This window comes from Lissotriton vulgaris, chromosome 1_1 (genome assembly GCF_964263255.1).
Source record: "Lissotriton vulgaris chromosome 1_1, aLisVul1.2, whole genome shotgun sequence".
Lineage (NCBI taxonomy): Eukaryota > Metazoa > Chordata > Amphibia > Caudata > Salamandridae > Lissotriton > Lissotriton vulgaris.
Window position 1 is genome coordinate 2,041,417,073 of NC_141685.1, and position 26,004 is coordinate 2,041,443,076.

At 43.6% G+C, this 26,004-nt stretch overlaps 1 protein-coding gene across 1 annotated transcript in view; it reads right to left on the bottom strand.

The window, feature by feature from the left end:
- Positions 1–26,004, bottom strand: part of ETNK1 (ethanolamine kinase 1) — a 181,856-nt gene that overhangs the window by 86,065 nt on the left and 69,787 nt on the right. Inside the window, exons 4-5 of the mRNA XM_086920366.1 lie at positions 23,937–24,079; positions 998–1,081 (exon numbers count right to left, since the gene is read on the bottom strand). Of these exons, the coding sequence (XP_086776492.1) occupies positions 998–1,081; positions 23,937–24,079 (227 nt within the window). The remainder of the gene's footprint in view (positions 1–997; positions 1,082–23,936; positions 24,080–26,004) is intronic.

Consider the following 26,004-nt stretch of genomic DNA (forward strand, 5'->3'; position numbering starts at 1 on the left):
CGATTGGCTTTCTATCTGCCTTCGTGGACTCTGAGGTCAGCTTCTCTGGCCTTGGCACATTTTCCATCTGTCCGCTATCTTGCTTCTAAGCTTTGGAACTCTTTGCCGGTCTCCCTGAGATTGAACACTAATCTTCTGGGTTTCAGGAGGGAGCTAAAGTCCTGGCTCTTTGTCCAATAGTCTTATGTTCGGTCTGTCCGCCCCTGCTGCCCGCTCTCAATTTTTCTTAAAAGCGCTGGGACACTCCTCAGAGTAGCTGAGCGCTATATAAAACCAACAAAAAAAAAAGAAAGAAAAGAACATTAATCACCAAAGTTATCATAACATTTTTATTGTTGCTGAAAGTTGCTGGAGGCCAGGAAGGAGACAGCAGGTTTTTTTTAAACCATAATATACTTGCAAACACTGCGCATCCACCCGAAATAGGTACCCAGTGCGGTCACACTGTTTGCACCGCCCTAACCTGCTCAAGGTTCATGTGACCTCAGTGACAGTCACAGTGACTGGATCACTGTTGCTCTAGGGTGTGCTGCTTCGTAGGCCTGCCCGCAAGGCTGGAGGTGAACCTCAGTATGGATTGTGGTGGACAGGCCTTCAAAGGTCTAGTGGGTCTATAATGGGAATGCGCTCCCTCAGGATTTGCGACAGAGAGCTTGAGCTTTCTGCAACTAGACCACAAAAAAGAAGTGCAACTTTTCTCAACTATGCACCCTAAGAAATTACCCTGTGAATCCCACAAATGCCAACCCACATGCGTACGCAATTCCCAGGAGCAGCTGTTATGAAGATTCTTTAAAACAATAAACTTGCTAGGAGACTGTTCTTTTGGGTTTGACTAGAGCACATAATAGAAAACTAAACTCATTGATTTCACCAGCCCAAATGAAGTCAAATCACGTACAAATAGTATTTTTGGAAAAACACGTTCAAATGGTATTTTTGGAAAAACAATCAATTATTACAAGGCCAAACAAAGTAAATTCTCATAAGCGGTTACCTGCAAATTCGTTGAAATGATTACCAATATCGTACGCTTGGTAATTGTACCCAGAGTATTCATAATCAATGAACTGAACGTCACCTAAGTAAGACAAAAGTCAAAGTATTAGAATTTACAAACAAAATACCAACATCAACTTCTACATGCCTAATAAAGTAACAGATATTTCCCAAAACGGGAATCATTAGCATTCAGCTGTAAGTACTGTTAAAATCAATCTAGAAAATCGGCATCATTTATGGCATTCAATTCAGTGTAAAGGATGCAACATCTATACCCGAGGCAATAATTTCCTTTCCAATCCTATACTAGATAACTTAACGTTTTGAATGATTTACAACCAAAAATGACTAATTTAATTTTTTTAATGACCTCTAAAACGAATGTTTCTTTCCTCACACAAAGGCATTTGAAAACACAGGCAGGCAGTTTTACGATTTTCTTCACTATCAACTACAACATACAACAGCCAGAAAGCAAAACTTAAAAGAACGCACTAGTAGATCACTATAAACAAGAATCCGTGCTTTAACGTCAAGAGAATATATCTACTCCGTTTCACTCCAATACATTAACCTTACTACTGTGCTTTCAAGGAGGATGCACCAGCAGGCGGCAAGCAGAATGAGGCAAGTTCCGATTGGCATGCCCTTGATGAGCACGGAGTCTTACCTTGACTTACTCAGTCGAGTCGTGGGGGGGGGATGCTCAAGACGGATGTGCAAGTGGGAAATGAAGGGGTCTAGTCGCTGTGAAATCAAGCACTGAAAGCAGGCAGTATAACTTAGCCAGTCGTGCAGGCTACAAAGGATTAGCTAGCTTGATTTGGCACTGCAACAACTGCTTTTGGATTAATTGCAAGGAAGTGCTAAACCCACCAACAGCTCTAGAGCCTTAGAGGAATCATCAAGCCCACAGCACGTCCATGACCTACATCCATGCCTCACATGCTCTGTTCCTTCTTCTTAAACTGCCACTGGCTCTGTTACCCTGGCCAGAGTAACCTCATGTTACATGACAAACACTCGTAGCCAGCAGGGGCAGAAAATACAGACCCAGTGGGGAAACAAAAGTGATCGACTGAGAGCAAGTACTGCTAAAGATATCCCCATTACCTGAATCTTATAAACGATAGCCACTTACACAACAAAACAAAAAACTAACAGCCAGACCATAGCATTTAGGATTTGAAAAAGCAGCAAACTGGAGCTGTGCAGGTTTCCTCCTAGAAAGCTGCTTAGTGATACAAAATAATAAATTGAAAAGAAGGGAAGAGTGACATTCTACCAGGGGTTTCTCATCTGTCACCAAAAGGGACAATAACGCATCTGCTGGCAAACAAAATCAGAATACATGGAGAATCTACCAGGGGGCGATCTTATCAAAAGGTTATAACTCTTCTTATTATAGAATCTGACAACAAAAACAAAATTCACATATCATTGGGAACTGCTACTCCATTAGATTTGCAGCGGAAAGCATTAACGATGCCATAAATTGCGAATTATCTCAAGTATGTTCAAGGAACCAATCCCTCTTCTTAAGATGTTTTAACACTTATGCACTCAAAATTAAACACATGCTCTCTGCCCTTGCCTCCCACTAAATCTTCGAGTTTAATTGCACATATTGGTGCTACGCAAAGTGGTAATTAACACGGGCATATGAAATCTGATATTTGAGGGACATTACAAAAAAAACAAGGAAAAAAACTCTACAGAACCGACACATTTACCTTACACATCACAATTTACACTATCCGTCCACAATCGGCTTTACCTGTTAGGTGGCAACAAAGGAAAATACATTTGCAAACAAAGTGTCACTAAGCCTAAAATCTTTACCTAAGACAAACAAACCCGATCCCATAGTGGCAACCAAGGAATTGTGCGATCAGATTTCCACTTTCTTTTACACCAAGATAATGGATATTCACTCAAATCTTGAAGCCCTTAATCGAGGCCTACAAGCGTTGCACTCTCCAGTGGCAACTACCTTGGAAGGCCTAGTAAAGGGACCAGGCTGCAACTTCTCCAACTCCCCACCCCCCCCCACTTTCACTTGTACAGCGGAGTCGGCTTCTGGATAAGCTTAAATCTGGATCCCCTTTGGATGCCTGTCCTCTTAAGTCCCTTAAAGAGTGTAGGGAAGTAGTGCTGCCTTTACTCTTGGAGGTGATGTACTTGGCAATTTTCGAAGGTGTCTTTCCCACCTTGTGGAAAATGGCGATAGTCAAGCCCCTCCTAAAGAAGGCTACCTTAGACCCCGGGATCCTGAAGAACTTTCGCCCCATCTCCTTACTTCCTGCCCCCGCGAAGATGCTAGAGGCCCATCTCAATCACCACCTGAGTGCCTTCCTGGATAATTCTAGCCTGCTGGATTCTTCTCAGCACGGCTTCCGGAGGGCACATAGTACTGAGTCCACCCTCATAGTGGTCATAGTGGAGAAGTGTGGCTCAGGGGTTAGAGGCGGCAGACCCGGAAGCTGAGATCGGCCCTGGACCAGGGTTCAATTCCCCGCCCTGACGGGGGTTGGGCTCAATAATTCCACGGACTCGATAATTCTCGCTCCGGTGCCTACTCGACTCACGGGTTCACACTCTGCGACTCTAGGCAATAGCTTGCTTAATCTCCACAACGGCCCCTCGCGGCGGGATGCCTGGCTTTCACCTTGTGGATACCCTGCCGGGGTATCTCACAGGGGAATACCAGGACGGGTTCCCTAAGCAAGCGCATAGATGCCTGCGATGTGGGCGATTTGCGCTATATAAATACATGTACATTTACATTTTATAAATAACATTCGCGCTAAGGTCGACAGTGGTCAGTCTACCCTTCTGGTCCTGCTCGACCTTACAGCCGCATTTGATACCCTGTCCCCCTCCATTATGGCTACCCGCCTCAGTGAGATGGGAGTGGGCGGACCAGCACTGAGCCTCCTGACATCTTTTCTTAATCAGCGTAAACAAAGGGTCAAGCTGGGTGACTTCCTTTCCCCTGTTAAGCCTGTGCAGTGTGGGGTTCCCCAGGGCTCGTCCCTGAGCCCCACACTCTTCAATATCTATGTGGCCCCACTCGCCAGGCTTATAAGATCTTTTGGGTTGGAAGTACTATCATATGCCGACGACACCCAGATTATCGTTTCCCTTTCTCAATCAGTTAACATCATGGCCCAAAACTTCAGGAACTGCATGGAAGCAGTCGCGTGCTGGATGATTAAGAACATTTTGAAACTTAATGGGGAGAAAACCGAAGATCTTATCTTTGGAGGCAAACAGGAGATCTGGTCGATGGACTGGTGGCCTTCCGCTCTTGGAGCCTGCCCTACACCTTCCCAGTTTGCCTGCAATTTGGGTGTAATCCTGGACACCAAGCTCTCCTTTAATAAGCAAATCAGTAGGACGGTCTCAACCTGCTGTGGGGTCCTAAGAATCTTGAGGAAGATCGCGCACTACCTTTCCCTTGAGGCTCGTAAACAGGTCACAGTGGCTCTCGTTTCCTCAAGAATGGACTACTGCAATGCACTATATTTAGGCATAAACAAAAAGTTAGTCCAACGCCTACAAATAGTGCAGAATGCGGCAGCCAGTTTTGTTGGCTATTCAATCAGGAAAGATCTGCACTGGCTCCCTATGCAGGCCAGGATAAACTTTAAGGTCCTATGCCTCACTCATTGTGCCCTGCATGGGTCCGGAGCTGAAGGCATAAGGTCCCTAGTATCAGTCTATGCTCCGGGTAGGGCTCTTCGCTCGGCCAACAAGAATCTTCTTTCTGTCCCCCGAGTCGCTACGGCCAGATGGGGAGGGAGGGCCTTCTTTGCCCTTGCCCCTAGGTTGTGGAATATGCTTCCAACAGAGCTTAAGGGCCAAACATCCCATCCTCCTTTTCGCAAAGCACTAAAGACCTGGCTCTTCGCAGAAGTCTACCTGTATCCAGCGCACTCTCTTACCTCTCAACTAGCGGTACCATCTCTACGCGCCTTGATGCCTAAGGGCTGAGTTGCGCTATATAAATCCTCACTCACTCACTCACTCAAACCCAACAACCACCTGCAGGTAAATGAGAAACACATGACCCAACCAAAGATTGTAACAGTCGAAAAAATCAGCCGTTAAACAGATTCCGCAAGGAGGCCTGGCCTACCAGAGTATCTGCTCTAGTGTCTGAATCTAGACTGTAATGTCTGGTAAATTTATGGGCAGACCTCCAGGTCACCGCCTTACAAATCTCAGACATGGGCACATTATGAAGAAAAGCTGTAGAAGCCGCTTTCCCTCTGGCGGGATATGTGCCTTGGGAGAAAACTCTAGGGTCTTCTGCGCCAATTGATAGGCAAGCTTGATACACAAAACTATCCACCTTGAAATAGAATGTTTCTAGGCTGCATACCCTGTCCTGATCGATCCATAGTTGACAAACAGTTATTCAGACTTTCATATAGATTTGGACCTATCAAGATAGAATTTGAAAACCCTTTTCAGGTCCAAAGAATGCAAGGCCTTCTCAGCTGGAGTGGAGGGATTGGGAAAAAAGCTGGGTAGAGAGATGGTCTGGTTTACATGGATATCTGACACCACCTTAGGTAGAAAAGAGGGATGCGTCCTCAACACCACCCTATTCAGATGGAACACTGTATATAAGGCTCTTTGGAAGAGAAAGCTTGAATTTCGCTCACCCAGCAGGCTGACATGATTGCTACCAAAAAAGCAGCCTTCCAGGAAATATGCTGCAAGGTCGCTTTATGAATGGGTTCAAAAGGAGGACCCATCAATTTCGACAGCACCAGGTTCAACTCCCAGGGGGGTGACGGAGGACATACAGGAGGGCAGACCTTCAAAACCTGTAGAAAATCTTTCACAGCTTGCAACTGGAAAAAGAAGGTTGGGAAGCTTTTATAGCAGCCAAATGCACCTTAATGGAATTATACTTCAACCCAGCTTTAGCCAGATATAAAAGGTAAGGGAGGATGACCTCCTCCTGACCCTTGATCGGATAACAATTGTTCTGTATACACCACATGTAGAAAAGTTTCCACTTGCATGCATATGAATGCCTTGTGGAAGGCAGTCTCGCCTCTTTCAAAATGGACATACAGTCCTGTGGCAATCCTAGGTGTCCGTATTGTATGACCTCAGGAGTCATGCTGCCAAGTTCAGTGACGGAAGGTTGGGATGATGAATCCTCCCGTTCATCTTGGGGCGCAGGTCCGGCCTGCATGGCAGCTTCCTGTGCGGAGCCACTGACAGATGGAGAAGGCCTGTGTACCACCATTGTCTCAGCCAATCGGGTCCAATGAGGATCATCGTTGTGCACGAGTTCGTCAGCTTGCTCACCACCTTCGGGATCAGTGGAAGAGTTGGAAAGGCGTACACAAATTCCCCTGACCAATCTATCAAAAGGGCATTCCCTTTCGATCCTGGTCAGAAGAATCTTGACGCGAAGTCTCGGCATTTGGTGTTTTCGTCGTCCACAAAGCGATCTATGGCAGGACGACCCAAAGACTGGAAGATGCCTTCGACTACTTAGTCGTTGAGAACCCAGTCCTCTCTGTCCTCGAAATGCCGGCTTAGAGCGTCGCCCTCACATTCTGTTCTCCTGGGAGGTGGACTGCTGTGACTGTCAAATTGCGAGCCAGGAGCCAATGCCAAATGTGCTGGGCTTCCAGCGAAAGAGTCAGTGAGATTGTTCCTCCCTGCTTGTTCAAGTAGTACATTGTGGTGGTGTTGTCCGTTTGTACTAACACTGACGACTCCTGAATAGAGGGCAGGAACGCTTTGAGGGCTAGGTGGACTGCCCTCAACTCCAACATGTTGATGTGGTAAGTACGCTCTTTGGGAGACAACAGACCTTGCACTTGGAGATGACCCATGTGTGCTCCCCATCCTTGTAGAGGTGCATCTATGATCAACGTCTGGGCAGGAGGAGGGTGATGGAACAGAATTCCGACCTGCATATTTTTCTTTTTTGTCCACCAAGGAATGGATGCTCAAGCTGCGTTTGACAGTGCAATTCTGTCGACCCAGCGAGCCGACTGTTGGTCCCACTTTTCCTCCAGATCCTGTTGAAGAGGACACATTCGTAGCCTGGCATTCGAGACCAGGAAAATGCAGGATGCCATCGACCCTAGCAGGGAGGCAACCCTTCGCACCATTAGGTCCTTGTTGCGAAGCACCACTTCTGAGCTATGAACACTCTCCTCCGAAGGAAACACTTTTCCTACTTCTAGGAAATGTATCTTCTGCGTAGGCTGTGAGATTGACTTGTTGAAGTTGACATGCAGTCCCAACCGGTGGCAGAGGTCGATGCAGCTCAGAAATTGATTTCTTACACTGTCTGGGGAAGGTCCTTTCAACAGCCAGCCGTCCAGGTATGGGTACACGAAGACACCCGTGCGACTTAGAGCGGCCGCTACCACTGCGACACACTTTGTGAACACTCTGGGGGCTGACTTCAACCCGAACTGGAGGACTTTGAACTGGTAGTGGGAGGTCCCCACCCAGAACCGAAGGAATCTTCTGTGATTGTGTGCTATCGGTACATGAAAGTATGCATCTTGTATGTCCAGCGAACACATCCAATCTCCTTTTCTGAGAAGTGGATATATTGGATGAAGCGCCAACATGCGAAACCGGTCCTTCTTGAAATACATATGGAGTATTCTCAAGTCCAGAATGGGTCTGTATTCTGCCTTTTGGTCTTTTTTCTGACTAGAAAATATTGTGAATACACTCCTTTCCCCCTTTGAGAGATTGGCACCCTGACGATGGCTGACTTTTAGAGGAGGATAGCAACCTCTTTTTCAGAAGGTTCAGCTGATGACTTGATGTTGGCATTTGAGGAACGGGTGAAGGCAGATGTTGGAAACGAAGGCAGTATCCATTCTGAAGTGTAGCTAACACCCTGTGATCTTTTGTAATGGTATGCCACTCTTCCATATGATGTACGATGCTTCCCCCCACTGGAGTGGTTAACGGCGCTGGGGGAAGGAAGAACTCATAACTTGGCTTGGGCTTTGTTGTAATTGTTGCCCTGGCGCCGATTTCCACCGCCTCTGGAATTACGCCTCCCTCTATATTGAGACTTCAGCTGCCCCTTCTGGTCCTGACCCTTCTGCCACTGACGGGTTTGAACCCTCTGCTTGGAAGAGCCCTTATTGTAGGGGCGATACCTTTTTCGAAACTCTCTTCTTTTTAAGTCCCACGGCTTTAAGAGGGTCTAATTCTGCCTTTATCCGCTGCATCTCATTGGTACTTGCCCCAAATAACGATGTTCCTGAAAAAGGTAAGTTCAAGATCCGGGACTGAGCTTCGGATTTTAAGGCAGTTAGACGTAACCAGGAAGACCTCCCTGCACATACCCCGTGAGCATAGCCATGCGCTGAAAGGGTCGCTCCGTCCGCTGCAGCGCTGCTGATCTGGTTGGAGACCTGGCTGCCCTCCAAGAGAATCTCCTCAAAGGCCTTTCGATCCTCTTGCTGGAGTTTTTCGATGAACTACTGCAGAGAATCCCACAGGGACCTATCAAAGCGGCCCAAAAGCGCTTCCGCATTGAATACCTTCAGAAGTGAGGGTGAGGTGTTGCAGACTCTTCTTCCCCTTGAATCCCGCAACTTGCTTTCCTTATCAGGAGGTACTGTGGAGGAGCAAGCTACAGCATGGGATTTTCTCACCGCTGCAATGATGACCGAATCTTGTGGCGGATCGGCTCTGAGGAATAGAGGATCCTCCTCTGGCGAGCGATACTTCTCGAGAATCCTCGCTGGGGCGGCCTTTATTGTCGCTGGCGTGAGGAAGTCCTCCATAACCGGTTCTATAATCCCCGGAACCAAGGGTAGCAGAGGTTTGGGCTCAGACCTGTGATGCAAAGTCTCGAAAATGACTGAGGTTTTGGTCTGGTGAGTTGTCATGGGAACTCCCAGCTTAGGAGCCCCTCTGCCCAAGATGTTGTCCACTAGAGATATTCTCGATGGAGGACTGTCCGTCAAGGTCGGAGAATAATCCCTATGAGATTGAGTAGGGGAAGAGAAAGAAGTCGGAGATCTGTGTTCCCTTCTTCTGCTCCTAGACCTGGACCTCCGTCTGCTGGAGCGCACCGGGGTGCGCGATCTTTCCCTGTGCCTGGACGCTGGCCTGCCTCGATCTGCTGCCAGCCTGGCCGCTGATTCTTTGTCTGGACCCAGTGATGAAGAGGCCTGTACCATCTTGGTGACAACCTGACGGAAGGCGACTTCTGAGTGTCTCTTCTCGCAGGCGAACGTGTTGGAGGAGGTGATCTCCTCTGTTCATGCAGCGAACTAGCAGGAGAGTGCCTTGATCTTTCACTGTCGGAGGAATAGATCACCACATCTGTAGACCTATTACGGTGAGAAGAGCGAGAGCCTGAAGAAGATGATGAAAGGCTCACTGGAGGCGTGTTCTCTCTAGAAGGGCCTTTAGAGCGGGATCCGGAGTGACTCCGTGATGTCTGATCCGCTGGACCCCTCTTCCTTTTAGCAGAAGGACTCCTGCACCCAGGAGAATGTTCACTAGACCTAGACCGTCTCCCTGAGACAATTTCTCATTCTGCAGCCGACGCAGACTGTGGCGATCTCTGTTGAGACGACGGCCTCCGACCTGTCGACTGAGTTGGCAAACTCAACGTCGTAGTTTTCTGGGTCGACGTGGACCTGGCCAGTACCGGCCTCGACACCGATGATGGAAGCTGCACCGAGGATAGGTGAACCTCCCCTTGCGGAGATCTATGGCTCGCCGTCGAATGCCTCTGGGATTCTGATGGAGAGACCTGTTTCGACGCCGGACTTCGGGGTTGAGAAGTCGACGACATATGACTAAGTCGAGAGTCGGGGCTTCGACGTCGACGGAGAGTGCCTCGACGTTGGGCGCCGGTGATGAGGTGTTGACGGAGTGTGCCTCAACGCGGAACGCTGTTGACTAGGCGCTGACGGAGGAAACTTCACCGTCGAAAGCTGGTGATGGGGCGTCGACGATGGCTGTCTCGACATTGAGCTCCTGTGCGTCAACGGAGACCTCTCCCTCGACGCTGAATATCGCCCAGTTGACGCCAGTTGAGGTACCTTGGATCTCGATGCTGAAGTCTTCGCTGTCGAAGGAAGATGACTCGTCTTCGACATCGTCACCATTGGAAGCTACGAAGCCGATCCAGACGCCGAAGGAGAACAAGTCGGGACTTCTCTCGACGTCGATCGCGTCCTTCGTTTTTTCTGTCTCTTAGGAGACCTACCTCTTTCAGAGACCATAGATCCTTATCCTCTCTCTGTCCTTGAGGGTTCTCCTAGATAGAGTCTTGCAATGTTCACAGGTGTCTGCAGAGTGTGTCTCAGGGAGACAGAGGATACACACAGGGTGTTTATCAGTCCTTGCCTTCTTCATCCCACAGGAAGTGCAAGTGTCAAAAAGAGAAGGCATTTTGACAAAAATATTCCTTTTTTAAAGTCAAAAAAAGGCAGCACTAACACTCTAAGCCTAAAAGACGTTGAGTGAAAGCGAAAAATGAGGAAAATTACAAAGTATTTTTGACCAAAAGTCAAAAAAAGGTAGGAGCTGTTAAACCAGGGTCCTGACTGAAGGGGCCGGTAAGAACAACTGACCTAACTGTCACCCCTGAGGCATAATAGGAAGCCAGGGGTCATGGCTGCCTTTAAGGCACGGTGCCAGTTTTTGCTGGAAATGCTTTCGTTTTCTATGCTATTGCTTTACAATGCAGCCTGTGGGCTAACCATGTCTATTTATTAGCAATTTTCAGGATTTATGAGTGTTTTGCTCATTAAAACACAGAATTCAAGTGCTATTTGACCTAATGTGTTGTTTATATACTTGCTAATACAGACTATGTATAGGTATTTACATTTGTTTAGCCTCAGTTTTGGGGCTGCATTGGTGTGAGAAAAAAGGATATATGTACATACATATATGTGGAGCTAGATATATGTGATTTCCATATATATATTTATTTTATTTCCAGGGTCCCCGCACGTGGGCGGGAATATTCAGTGCGAATAACTTTGACGAGGATCCCGTGGAAGAGAAATATAAACCACATTACAGCATAGAATGTGCTATATATATTTAAATAACTTTAAAAAGCTGTTTGAACTGTGAAGGATATCCGTCAGGTCAAAAGTGCATTAGCTGCACTCCGCAGACACGGTAACTTTAAGACTGCTCATTTGCAAGTAACATTCTCTTCTGCATCTTAGGATTCTCCCTTAAAGTCAAAAAAATGGAATAGGGCAAAAAAGCATAACCCTACTACGAGGTTGCCCATTTAAAGGGAAAAAGGTTATTTGCAATTAAGGCTTGTGGTATATATGTGATGAGCTTTGGGTGTGCTAGCTAACCAAATTATATCCATCAACATATCGAATCTCCATCGAGACTAAGATCTAGCAAAAGTATGAATACATTTCCAAGTTGCTGCTCTACATCGATCTCTGTGAGAAGGACATTCCACCCAGAGTGGATGCCTCTTTTCCCATTGTGGATTGAGCTTTGGGCCTACCAGGTAGATTTCGGTATGCTAACTGGTATTAACGTGTGATGCAGACCACAATTCATCAAGAAATAATCTGTTAGACCATAACTTACAAAAAAAGAGGACTTGTTTTTTTAATGATTTTGATCATTTCCAGATAAAACTTTAGGACTCTTACTGCTAGGAAATGTGAAGATCTCTCTGCTGGAAATTATGGATTGGAGAAAAATACTGGGAGATAAAAAAGTTTGATTGATATGGAGATCTGATATGACCCTAAGGTGGAAAAGAAGAATGTGTCCTGAGCACTGCCATTTTGTAATGGAAAAAAAGTAAGGCTCAAAAGCAGATAAAGCCTGTAACGCATTACTGCCTACTCGCAGAAGTAATGGCAACTAGGAAAGCAACATTAAGTAAAAGATGCTGCAATGCAACCTTATGTATAGCCTCAAAGGGAGAAGCCATATATTTAAAGACAAATTCTAACTCCCAAGCACCCGTATATTCAAAACTGCGGTTTCCCTTTTTCAAAAGCACACATATTTGACACACAAAGAAAATATAGGTCAACAGTTCGGTCTTCAATTAAAATTTTATTACAAGAACGGAGGCTACATTATGCAATGACTTAATTGCAGATCCAAGCCAGTCGCATCACAATACAAAGGTTCCAATAAGAACACTGAGAAAAGGTAAGATATAACACATAGCAACCATCAGCCTCTTTTAAATGCGGCTCATAGCAGATAAGTAGCTCACTTCTTTCTCCCTTATTTTAAGACTACTGTCATTTAATATGGTTATGGATCTTAATTTCTGGGGTGGTTTAAGGGGGAGTTAATTCTCACATCATATTGCTGTTGAATTAGTTTCTGACTATCTTTATGTAGGTTTACCTCACTTTCTACCTTCCCACCTCCCCGGATCTGCAATTTACGGAGATCCTACCCTCTCCTTTCACTTTCTAGGCTTTAGTAATCTCGCCTTATACCCATTTTAGCGAGTCACTCCAGTCCCAGGTCCTTCCCCCTCGTGAGCGCGCATTCGTGTCCCCTCGCACGCTGAAGGGGAAATTTATGTGGGAGATTTAGATCGTCTGTTAAGGCTAATTTGTATCCCAGGGGGGTTACCTTTCGGATTTTAAGACCCGTATATCCCAACTTTAAAAACTGTATTGTGTTTTAGCTCGAAATGTTTGTTAAACATTAGACCCGCAGAGAGCCGCGCGCCTGCTCTGACACACGTGCAGCCTGGGGAGAGGCGCGCAGAGAGCCCCAGCTCCGTAGCAGAAGCGTAACTTGGCATTGAAGCGCCGGCTCTATTAAACGAAGAGATACCCCTTACCGCCTCGCGAATTTCGTGGAGCTTTCCTCTCGCTTAGCGTGGAGCCTTAACTACCTCGGCTGAGGGTAACAGGCAATACGTACATTAGAGGAAAGTTCCCTGGCGAGCCTCACGCTTCGTGAGTGTCTCGCCTAGGGACTTTCCTCACCCCCCATGACAGTTGGAAATCAGCTGTTTCTGGACGTCAGAGCTTTGCGGTTTTCGTTCCCTAGTTATCAACAGAGCTAGCGACAAGCCCTGGAAAGATTTATAAAAAAAAATATATAAAAAAAAGACATTTGAATATTTGTGCCTATATTCTTAATCTCTTTCCTTAAGAATCCCTATTTTTTTATCAGCCCTTCGGCAATATGGAAAACCTATGAGACTCAGATTCAGAAGGAAACAGTGCTACAATCCCTAACTTTAATAGGGAGGATTTTCGGACTATGATCCAGAAGGAAATGAAATCCTGTTTTAGGGACACCTTTGCCCAATTCGCCCCTTATAAGAGACCAATACCTTCAGAAGAGGATATGTCTGATGTTTTTAATGGTGAGAAAGTGGGTGCAAAACGTACCAAAAAAAATAACACCGCTACCGATTTGACGGACGCCTACTTCACTATCCCGATGGCAGAAATACATCAACCTTACCTACAATTTCTTTGGAAAAATCATCTTAATCAGTTCAAGGCTCTCCCCTTCGGGCTTTCGTCCGCCCCTTGGTGTTTTATCAAGGTAATGAGAGCAGTAGCTTCCTTCCTAAGAGAACGGGGTGTTCGTCTTATTTACCTCAACGACATTTTGATAATGTCCCAGGACCTGCCTCAGATTCGCATTGACCTGGAAACGGTTATGAATGTGCTGGAAAGTCTAGGTTTCATTGTCAACAAAGAGAAGTCTACTCTAACCCCCTCCAAATCTCTGGAGTTTCTGGGTTTCACTCTAGACGTGTCCAAATGTGTTCTACTTTTACCTCCTTCCAAGATCTCGAAGATCAAGAAAGAGATTTGTCATGTTTTGAGACAGCAGGACATCCCTCTAAGGGAACTGGCAAGACTCCTAGGTCTCTTTTCTTCCATTCAGGCGATATTCCCAGGACCTCTGAATTACCGAGCCTTGCAAAGAATAAAAGGAACGGCGTTGAGATCCGGTCTTTGGTACGAAGACCGAATCACGCTAGGTTTGGAGTCAACTCAGCATATAAATTTCCTAGAACTTACTGCCGGCCTTTACGCCCTCATGAGTTTCAAGCACTCAATACAGGGGAGTTCGGTTGTTCTGAAAATGGACAATGTCTCGGCAGTAGCCTACATCAATCGGTTGGGAGGTACGAAGTCTGCCGAACTTTCAAACCTAGCAAGGAAACTCTGGATGTTCTGTTTAGAACACAAAATTACCCTCAGAGCGGAATACTACCCAGGGAAGTCGAATGTTTCGGCCGATTGGAATTCCAGATTCCTTACGGACTACAGCGATTGGAAACTGAGCGTTGCTGTCTTCGACTCACTAAATTCTTATTGGGGTCCATTCGAAATAGACCTACTTGCGACCAGTCTCACCTCTCAACTAGAGCGTTACTTCAGCTGGATGCCGGATCCCGGCGCACAGGCAGTGAACGCATTTCTCCAACCCTGGTCAGGGATCAATGCTTATGCCTTTCCCCCATTCGCAATGATCCAGAGAGTCTTGCAGAAAGTGAGGCTGGACCGATGCTCTCTACTCCTAATAACTCCCTTCTGGCCATCACAGGCGTAGTTCCCCACTGTTCTGGAACTGACCTTCGAAATTCCATTTCTGATTCCTTCCCTGAAAGATCTCCTTACGGACGTAAACGGAGATCCTCACCTAATGACCCTATCCGGGAGTTTAAACCTTCTTGCTTGGAGAGTGTCAGGCGATCTAACGAAGTCTCAGGACTTTCGTCATCAGCTTCTACTCTCCTCAGAGAGTCATGGGTACCGGGAACTCACTACAGATACAACAATATCTGGAAATGCTGGTTTTGTTGGTGCATGGAGAGGGATTTGGATCCCACTCAAGCACCTATCGTTGATATAATGAATTTTCTCGCTGAACTCTTCGACAAAGGATTGAGTTATAGATCAATCAACTGTTATAGATCTGCGATCTCTGCTGGTCATGTCCTTTTTAACGGCAAGTCGATTGGTAAAAATGTGATTGTTTGTAGGGTAATGAAGAGCATTCGTCTAAAAAGACCCCCGACGCCGAAATATGATTCTCTCTGGGATGTGAATTTGACACTAGATCTCTTCACTTCCTGGCCGGATAATTCACTTTTGAGCAGAAAGTTTCTTTCTATTAAACTCGCAACTCTTCTTTGCCTAATCTCCTGTCGTAGAGTTTTTGATGTTTAAGCTCTGGAGATCTCGAATAGGTCATATAATTTATTTGGAGTTAAATTTGAGGTCTATAGAAGAACCAAGACCATGTCTGATTCAATCTTCTATCCTCGTTTCGATCCTTCTCCGAAACTTTGTGTAGTTGAATGTATGAAAGCGTATGAAAATCTTCGACCGCTTAATGAGAACCAACTTCTCATTTCCTTTGTTAAGCCTCATAAGGCGATTTCCTCCACTTCCATTGCCAGATGGGTTAAGTCTGCTATGTCTCTAGCTGGTATTGATATTTCCAAATGTCAAGCTCATTCTCTTAGGTGCCATGGCAAGTAAGTCTCTTTGGTCCGGAGGTAAGTTGGATGATATTCTTAAAGCTGTACTGGTCTAACGCAAATACCTTTGCAAGACATTATTGTAAACCAATTGAACACATGTCTAATGTAGTTTTACAGGGCTACCAACATGCATAATGTAGCCTCCGTTCTTGTAATGAAATTGCGATTCTCTTATTATCATGCCTAGAAAATCTAGATTTCATTAAAGACACGGAGGCTCACATTATCCCGCCCAACACATCCCTGTTTGGTATTGGGTATAATTTAACATATTGTTATTTATAATCTTAATGTGATGTATTTTAGATGTTCATAATTTATTGTTCAATTGGTCATCTGGATATCAAACAGTTTGCATTGTTCTTTAGGATACAATTTTCATTGTCTCCTTTCTTTCAGATAACCCTTCTACTTAATCTACTTTGGATATTTCATCACCAGGAAGCCAACTGGTTGCCTTCTTCAATTGGGTTTCGCTTTTACGTTGAATCTTCTGGAATCTACTGGATCTTCTTTCGCCTGATTTAAAAGAGGCTGATGGTTGCTAAGTGTTATGTCTTACCTTTTCTCAGTGTTCTTATTGGAACCTTTGTATTGTGATGCGACTGGCTTGGATCTACAGGTGATGGAGAGAACGGAAACGTAGAGCTCACAATGGTCCTTGATATTTCAACCTGATCACCCGAGGAAAGCTCTATTAGATAGAAAGACTGTGGAGCCTATGGAGTTAATCCCGTGCTGTGAAGCACGCACCAGTAACAATAGTTTTTTATTGGAAGTAAAACGAATCAAGAGAGGGAACAGAGAGTTCAAACGTACGGCGTTGGGAAGAAAACAAGGAGGGGAAAAAGAGGAGGCTCAAGGGGAAGAAAGACAGGGTGTAAGGACCAGATGCTGGACCCAAAAGAAATTAAAGATATGGATATTTTGAACTTATCTGAATTCTGTTTGTCCAAAGATGCTAGTACTGTGCTCAAAAAAGGAATGAGCTTCTGCCCTAATTCATTTGGTAAAAACAACAAGTGATGGACCGAATGTGGATCAATGTCACACATTCCCCCAGTCAAAAGATCTGGGCCCAAATCCATCGTTTTTTTGCACTCCACACAGGGTCAGAGCTGATTTGCATATCGCCATTGTCTAACCCAGGGTGGTGTGGAGTGCAAAAAAACGATGGATTTGGGCCCAGATCTTTGGACTGGGGTGAGTGTGTGACATTGATCCACATTCGGTCCATCACCTGTTGTGTTAGCTAATTCATTTGGTGACATATTACGACAATTGAAATTAAAGAAACATTTTGATTCAATGGCAACTGGCAATAAAGAATTGCATAAAAACTTGGGCTTGATAGTGTCTGACGAAATGAGTATACAAAATGTTTTGGATACCAAATTGTTGTTATCTCTGAGTGAATGTGAAGATGAAACAATAACTTCAGGAACAGTTATGAGAAATCTAGGCATCAATGATGACTATAGTATATCCAGCAATCTGAAAGAGAAATCCAAATGGTCACCCACACTAACGTCGGGTAACAATATAGAATTATTTCACAAATTGGTGTTAGCTGATTTAGACAAACATGAAGACAAACATAAAAGGATAAGATATAGGAATGATAACCTAACATGGGGAGAAGGACAAGCACTAAAAGATCTGTGTAACAATAATGAATTGAGAATAAGAGAGGCAGACAAAGGGGGTAATATGGTATTAATGAATTCTAGTGACTATGACAAAGAGATACTTACATAACTTAGTAATCCTCTTTGCTATGAGCCTATAAATGGGAATCCCATGTGGGCGTTGACGGAATAGATAACTCAAATTAAAAAATGGCATGGTTTGGGATTATTAGATAATGATGAACTGCTATATCTAAAACCTAGTAAGCCGAGATACCCTTGTATTTATACGCTGCCTAAGGTACATAAAGAAATGACATTTCCCCCCCGGTAGACCAATTATTTCAGGTATTGGGGGCTCTACAGAACGACTTTCAGAATATGTAGATGTGTTCATTAACCCTTTGGTGAAGAACCTACCCTCATACATATGAGATACGAAGCATATTTTAGGTATACTATCTATTTTGACTTGGGATGAAAACATGTATCTAGTTACCTTATCCTTGTATACCAGTATAAAAAGGGAATGTGGATTGCAGGCAATGAGGAAGATGCTAAACAAAAGAGCAGCAAGTGCACTGAGACATTCAGAGATGCTTATTGAGATGGTGGAACTCATTCTTGACAATAATGTTTTCCTATTTAAGGAGAAATGGTATAGTCAAAAACAGGGAGTGGCCATGGGTTCTAGGTTCTCTCCCTCGTATGCCAATCTGTTTATGGGTTGGCTGGAGGAGAGAAGGATCTGGGGCCCAGAGGGCCAACAATGGAATGACTCTATCCTATACTGGGGACGATACATAGATGACTGCATAATGATATGGACGGGTTCTCAGGAAAGGCTAATGGGCTTCATTGAATACATGAACAACAATGACTTAAATATTTTGTTTACCTCAGTACACAGTAAAACCAAGATTTCCTTTTTGGATATTGAGCTTTTTGTAAAAGAAGGTAAAATTGAGAGTAAGACTTTCAGAAAAGATACAGCATACACTTCTTTGTTGCATGCCACAAGTGCGCATCCGCCGCATCAAATAAATGCAATCCCCTATGGGGAATTGATGAGGATAAGGCGTAATTGTCAATACAGATTTTGATGAACAGAAAAGAGGAACCCTACAGAGATTTCTCAATAGAGGCCATGATAAGATTACACTAAGGAAGGATGAATCTAGAATAGATAAAATGAAATGTGAGGATACATTAAAGGACTCCCAGAAAAAGAATAAGGAGGTGGATACAATTAGGCTAATTACGGGATATAATGATTGGTCTAGAGTACCAAGTCGGAGCATGAATAAACACTGGCACTTACTCCAAATCGATAGATGTTTAGAAAAATATGTGACTAAGAGGCCAGCAATAACCTATAGGAGGGGGGCACACTCAGGAACATTTTAAGTCCAAGCTATCCCACTACACCTTCCAATACCAACTGGTTAACTGAACATGGCAAGAGTTTTTACAGTTGCAACCAATGCACAGCGTGTAAATGGGCTAACCCCAAAGTCACACAATTTTACAGTCCGAATGGCACAAAATATGAGATAAGGAGCAATATTAATTGTCTTTCGAAATATGTGGTGTATGCTATTGAATGTAAATGTAAGAAAACATATTGGCAGTACAATTAGGGCCTTACGGGAAAGGATATGCGAGCACGTTCGGGCAGTCAAACTAGGGGACATGAGGTATCCCCTAGCCGCACACATGTCAATCTGCCCATTACAAACCTCTAATAGGCGTTTTGAATACTATGGAATAGATTGTCATATGGATACTTCATTACATATATTGCGTTAAGTTAGCATGAGTGTATTACATGTTTAAACAGCCGTTTTGCCTTCGGCTTCAGTTTTGCACACGACACGCACTTGTTGTTGTAGCTTTCACCCTAGAAGCGGCGAGTTGCTTTATTTGAGAATAATATGTTATTCCTATGCTATCAGCTTTGCCTGGTACACTTGGTACAACTGTCTGCACACTGAGAGCTGCACACTCTAAGATTAACCTAACACAAGGTTGCTAGGAGGTCTGATCCTCGCACCACATTAGACATTAGACATAACACAAATAATGTTGATGCCAACATTTTGGGCTCTACGCGGGTTTAAGATAGAGTTACACGGAATGAACGCAGACACTTGGTGCTGCGCATGAAGAGAGCTGGTAGCGGTTGATGTGAACTGCTCCTACTGACATTGAGAGGTATGGGGTCGCCCTGCTAAAGCCCGAATTAGACCTTCTTAGATATAATATAATATGCTAGATAGGGTGCGCGAAATATAGGTGATATAGATTTCTATAGAAATTGCATTATAACATGCTAGCACCTTTTGCTTACTATGGATTAGTGACTATGCTGCTGACTCTGATTTTTATAATCTGCATTTTGGTATTATACAAGATACTGCGTTTGAGAACTTTGCATTGAATAATAAATATTTCAAACTTGCACTTGTGTTCTTTGACTCTCAGTTTTGGTTTGAAATGATTATATAACGAAAGAGTGTTCATGTGTTCCACGACTCCTGAGGTATTCTAAAGATCATGTTCTGGTTTGTCTAATACATGTATCATTCCATAATGATCCATGAGACACTGTAGCTAGCTAGGTAACGAGATTTCTGACACTGAGATGAGTTTTTGGATCATCCTAACTCACTAAGGTTCTAGATCTCTATGCACAGTTCTATGGGAGAACGGAAACCCTGCTACATGAATAAAGCGTTTAGACCTACCCTTAGTCGGGCCTTTTATAAAATCATTTAACTCTATGTTCTCATTCAACTAACACCCGCACAGAGGTACAGGCGCTTTTAAACACTGATTTGCCATTTCATTTCTGCGAGCTGGTACACCAGATTTTTAATGCTTCTTCAACGACTGGCCTTGCACATTTTTTTAAATTAGTAAGCAGTGGCCTCGTGACTACGTTTGAAAAAGTTTTTGGTCTCATTCCCACGTTTTTCCACACTATTTTTTCGAGTTTGTTTGGTGGACTACCTGTGTTGCTGGCTGTAGCCGCAGGCTTTCTGTTGGTGTTTTTCTTCATAAAACATGGATGCCCATCCTGCGCAAGACGCCGTTCAACGCCTCCTGACACTGTGCCGTAATCGGATGCTCAATTACTATGGAACATTGCCGCTTGCAGCATTAAGCACGGCCTATAGATTGTCATTTCGGTTCACCGACTTCACGTGTGTCCAACCTGTGTTTCACTGCCTGAGCTGCGAGTTCGATTGGGCCATTGATTTATGCCTATGCTTGAGGACTGCTCCTGACGTCGATTTTGATCAGCTAATGCGTCCCGTTGTGGCTCACGAGCTGATCTGTTCTGGCGAGAGAGTTATGGCCTTGGCAGCGATAAATGGAGTTCTGGGCCAATGGGAGATCTCTGCAGCGGCGAATGCCTTTCTGACACACAGCGATCTGGTGAACCCACCGAGTTGTCCTCTGACGTTGCAGGAGGATCCGATGCTGGAGGAGCACGTATGTTCTTTCCCATTGCTAAATTGGATGGCTGAACTATTTTCGGATGATGGCAGTGATTTCATACTGGAGGCTGTTGCAACTTTCTTTGCATATACTTTCCAATCGTGAGATGCCTGGGAGGAATGCTTTGTGGTGAAATATGACTTTCCCCTCGCTGAATTGGAGAGATGAACTATGTTCAGCTGATGGAGAGTTCACTCACGTGATGTCGCTGGAGATAACGTCTAGGTGGCACATGACTTTGGATATCGGATAAGTGCCTTGGTTTTTCTCTTACAAACATTTGAAAGGATGAGACCTGGTCCTACATTTCGTAATTTTGAGACCTGGCGGATGACTTTTGATTCAAGGGTTATTGTGGTTTTTTTTTTTTTATTTAGAATTGAGGCCACTGTAGGCATTTATACATATTCATTCATACATATTCATTCATACATATTTTTAGCTTATTTTAGCTCAAGATTATTGAATTTTGCTTTCAATTTTTGTATCTGATTTAGTATTGCCTTTTCCCTTATGATTGGCGGTGCTCGGACCAATGGGGGGGTGTCATATGGATACTTCATTACATATATTGCGTTAAGTTAGCATGAGTGTATTACATGTTTAAACAGCCGTTTTGCCTTCGGCTTCAGTTTTGCACACGACACGTACTTGTTGTTGTAGCTTTCACCCTAGAAGCGGCGAGTTGCTTTATTTGAGAATAATATGTTATTCCTATGCTATCAGCTTTGCCTGGTACACTTGGTACAACTGTCTGCACACTGAGAGCTGCACACTCTAAGATTAACCTAACACAAGGTTGCTAGGAGGTCTGATCCTCGCACCACATTAGACATTAGACATAACACAAATAATGTTGATGCCAACATTTTGGGCTCTACGCGGGTTTAAGATAGAGTTACACGGAATGAACGCAGACACTTGGTGCTGCGCATGAAGAGAGCTGGTAGCGGTTGATGTGAACTGCTCACACTGACATTGAGAGGTATGGGGTCGCCCTGCTAAAGCCCGAATGAGACCTTCTTAGATATAATATAATATGCTAGATAGGGTGCGCGAAATATAGGTGATATAGATTTCTATAGAAATTGCATTATAACATGCTAGCACCTTTTGCTTACTATGGATTAGTGACTATGCTGCTGACTCTGATTTTTATAATCTGCATTTTGGTATTATACAAGATACTGCGTTTGAGAACTTTGCATTGAATAATAAATATTTCAAACTTGCACTTGTGTTCTTTGACTCTCAGTTTTGGTTTGAAATGATTATATAACGAAAGAGTGTTCATGTGTTCCACGACTCCTGAGGTATTCTAAAGATCATGTTCTGGTTTGTCTAATACATGTATCATTCCATAATGATCCATGAGACACTGTAGCTAGCTAGGTAACGAGATTTCTGACACTGAGATGAGTTTTTGGATCATCCTAACTCACTAAGGTTCTAGATCTCTATGCACAGTTCTGTGGGAGAACGGAAACCCTGCTACAAGATCTCATACCGAGACACTTAAGAGGGGGTAATAGAGAACCTATGCTACGCAGGAGAGAAGCTTTGTGGATACTTAAGATGTATAGCATAGAGTGTGGTCTCAATATCGACCAGGAGATTCATTACTTTCTAGGTGACAATAGGTGACATGTATTACATATATTCAAGAGTATCATGTACAGAGTATATTATGCAGTCTTCTATTATGATGTATGACAAGAAATGCTGGTACTATCGATTAGAACTTCTGTGTTAAATTACTTTCCTCTCGACCATGGTGACTCCTGTCACATATAAAGTCACAGCTGCTTTTGGATGAAATGTCGAAACTGTTTTTTTAAAAATTTTGCTGATGGAGAGCTCTTGGTTCTACATATTTCCCTTACTCAACTACGGGGATAGTTCACACTTAAGATCGCTACAGATTAACATCACACAAATGCAGAGAAATAGGTATATGTTCACTGGTTCTAAGAATGCTAATGGTAGCGTCTTAAATCCTTTGAGTAAACACGACCACTCACACTTTGCTTTGTAACCCTACAATAATACACAATATAATGATTGCCGCTAGTAATGTCGGCTTATTGTAGCTCACCGGAGGATTGCAACTCACGCTTAAAACTTTAGTGACTTGCAGATAAATTTTGCAATATGACCACAATAAACGTGAACAATAGCACCAATATGGCCGCTTCAAAATACGAACGTATTAGTCCCTTTTCGATTGATATTATCAAAACTAAGTCGAAAACCTGAATATCGAACCATTAAATATGGCTTTCTATGAGTCTCACACTCAGATACTAAACTTTTCCTCTTTGAGATAGACAAATCAGATCCATTGCTTGTTTTTGGACTACAGTTGTCATTTTTTCCTGAAGACGAAGCAGCGTGTGTGGTGCTGCTTGTTTTGGGCAGTAGAGACTTGAATTTGATTTTATAGCCTTTCTGGATAATGTGCAAGTCCAATTGGTTGGTTGTAATCACTTTCTATTCTTTCAGGTTTTGTGATACACTCCCTTACCAGAGTAGCGAACACACTAGACGGAGTGTTCTGCTCATTATGTGTTACTGTGGGAGTGTGATTTCCCAGGAGTGGAATCTCTGAAAGACTGCTGTATCTCCTGTTGTCTGCAACGGGTAGGTCTATGAGGATATACGGTCTAGTGATGTGGAGTTTGTTATCCCCGAGACTGGGGGTAATTAAGACCACTGATGGAAACAGCTGTCTCCTATGTGGTCTGGTGTTTCTGCACCGGAATTCCGAACTATAAAATTGCTTCTTTTCCTCGAAGCCCACAGATTTAAGAGTTTCAGGCAACTTTTCATGATCTCAATTTTTTCATCAGGATTACTGCCGAAACATAAAGGGCCTAAAACAGTTAAGCTCAAAAACACACGCAAACACAGATACGGTTTGTATGAGTTTGCCAAATTATGTCAGACATAGTGGCATTGTCAGTGCTGAATTCAAACACAGTAATGGTTCCAGTAGGTCGGTGCTTTACCTCAGGTGAAGTACTGCACATTAAAAGTGGAAGTGAATGATGCATCTAAGGAAGAGGTAAGGGCCTCGTGCAGTGGATATGGCAAAGACAGACGGACCCAAGTTGAAAATCCATACCTTACATATAAAAGACAAATGTACTGAATAATAGATCACACTTTTAACCATGTATAAAATACACCACGAAAAACAGAAATAAAACTCTCAAAAGCACTGTAAACAATTGCTACAATATCCAAAATGGATTAGGAAATAAAAATGACTTGCTGTGATTTGTACTACCTACCTTGTTTTTCATTGTATATTATATTTTTACACAACAGATCATTGTGGCAAAGTACAACAGGAGACCTCAGGCTAGATAACCTCTCCTTCAACCAGGCCATTTCCTCTTGAAGCACTTGAGGATTTGGAACATCGCGGAGGAACCTAATTGAGGAAAATAAATCATGAAAACAGAAATACAATTACCCTTTCTAATACCTAGGATCTCTGCACACCACCTACTCTGCTACACCCAACCAACACAAAACAATAAGGTAAAAGACAAGATTGGTCTTGGCTCGGTCGCAAAAGTATATTTCAATTTACTGAGCAAAAAGTTGCTGGAGAGTCTGCTATGGTACAGGCTATGAAAATTTGGTTTTAGTTCTAGAAGTTTAGTTCTGCGACTGGCATCGGATTCAGACGTATGCAGTTTTCCCAAGTTGATAACTTGCCAGTTCTTTACCAATCAAACCAAAATTTTAAATACTTCGTTTATAGTCATTAATTGAACAAGCTTCTTCTAATAAAAGTTGCATCATTCCAAGCTAATATAAAAATAATATTCGATTTCACATGGTAAATATAAACAGTTGTTAAGATCTCCACAAGCATTTTTGGTGATACATAAAAAATACTGTGTTGCATTAAAAAATGCTATGTTTCTACATCCCATTGTGCTCGGAAGCATGCCTGCTCATCATGAAGTGTCAGAACCCCCACAACCCATACATCCCAGCAATAGTATTGGGAAACATAACACCGAAACATGAATGCCCACTGCTGCAAATGGCCCTGCAATGCTGCCTGATGAGTTTCCCGACTACCCTAGATAATCAGAAAAGTAAGAAGACACATGGCTGGACTGTATAACATAAAATGAGAAGCAGCCTGGTTGCTATTTAGGTGATACATTGATTCACAGGGCTGCAAGACAAAGAAGGGTTGCCTTAGGTTCAGCAAAGTAGTGCTTGATCTTGGAAGGCAAGCTGGTCTAGGCCTGGTCCACAGTGAATACTGCCGGCTATTTTTACTAGCCACATGACAGATGCGACTGCCCTTGTGGAGTTCTGCCTGCCCTCGGGGTAAATAGTGTAACCTGAAGTTGAGGAGGCAAGTGGGGGAGGGAGGAAGAGAAGAGAAGACAACACCCCTAAACTGATATGGACGCAGAGTAAGAATGGATGTCCTGACATGCAAAGCTCATAGTTCCATGCTGCAACCATTTTATAGTCGTACACAGCGTCTATCTTAGAATACTGAGACTGCGGCAATCATTTAGTCGTGCATGCTTCCCATGACAAATGTAATTATCAGTTACTCCCACCCAAATTAGATCGTAACAATTGTGGTGCAAACATAGCCCCAAACGCTTACAATTACAGGAACATTAATCTTCCAGGCCGACTACAAATGCTGCTATGTGTAACTTTTTACTTCCAAGTTTATTCAGAACTCAAGCAGAGAGGGCCTGCAGGTAAATCAAACCATGTGATGGGTGGGGGGAAGAATTACTCCGTCAATCTAAATAGGGTCAAAACCACAGAAAGGTTAGCAGCAAGATAATAACGCAGATAGCTTAGAGTCTCAAATGGAAACGTAAAGAAGTATGTTTTATAATGATCATGGAACAGTGCAAATACAGGAAAGAGAAACCCCTATTTTTCCTCACAGCAAGGTGGTGGGAGGGGTACACTACACTTAGAGAAATAAGAGGACTGAGTCTGCAATCCACGTCTGCACTTGAGGAATAGGTCTCAACCTGATAACACGTGTCAAGAGAGAAGCTTTCTCGCTACTCTATTTGTGACTTTATGAAATGCAACAAGATCGACCATAGAAATCCTTAAAAGGATGGTTCCTTGAGAGTGGAGTATGCGCCCCAGTCGAGTGTGCCATCTGTACCCTGATCTGGCAGTACATACATTTCAGTTAGCTTCAACCTTAGTCAAATTACAACATTTCTTGAATGACAATCATCATTATCATCAACAGTTGTCTACGGACACAATATTTAGAACATGTGAAAATATTTTTAACAAATGCTAAAAATGGAGGAGAACATAATAATGAATTAGTCATTTATATTA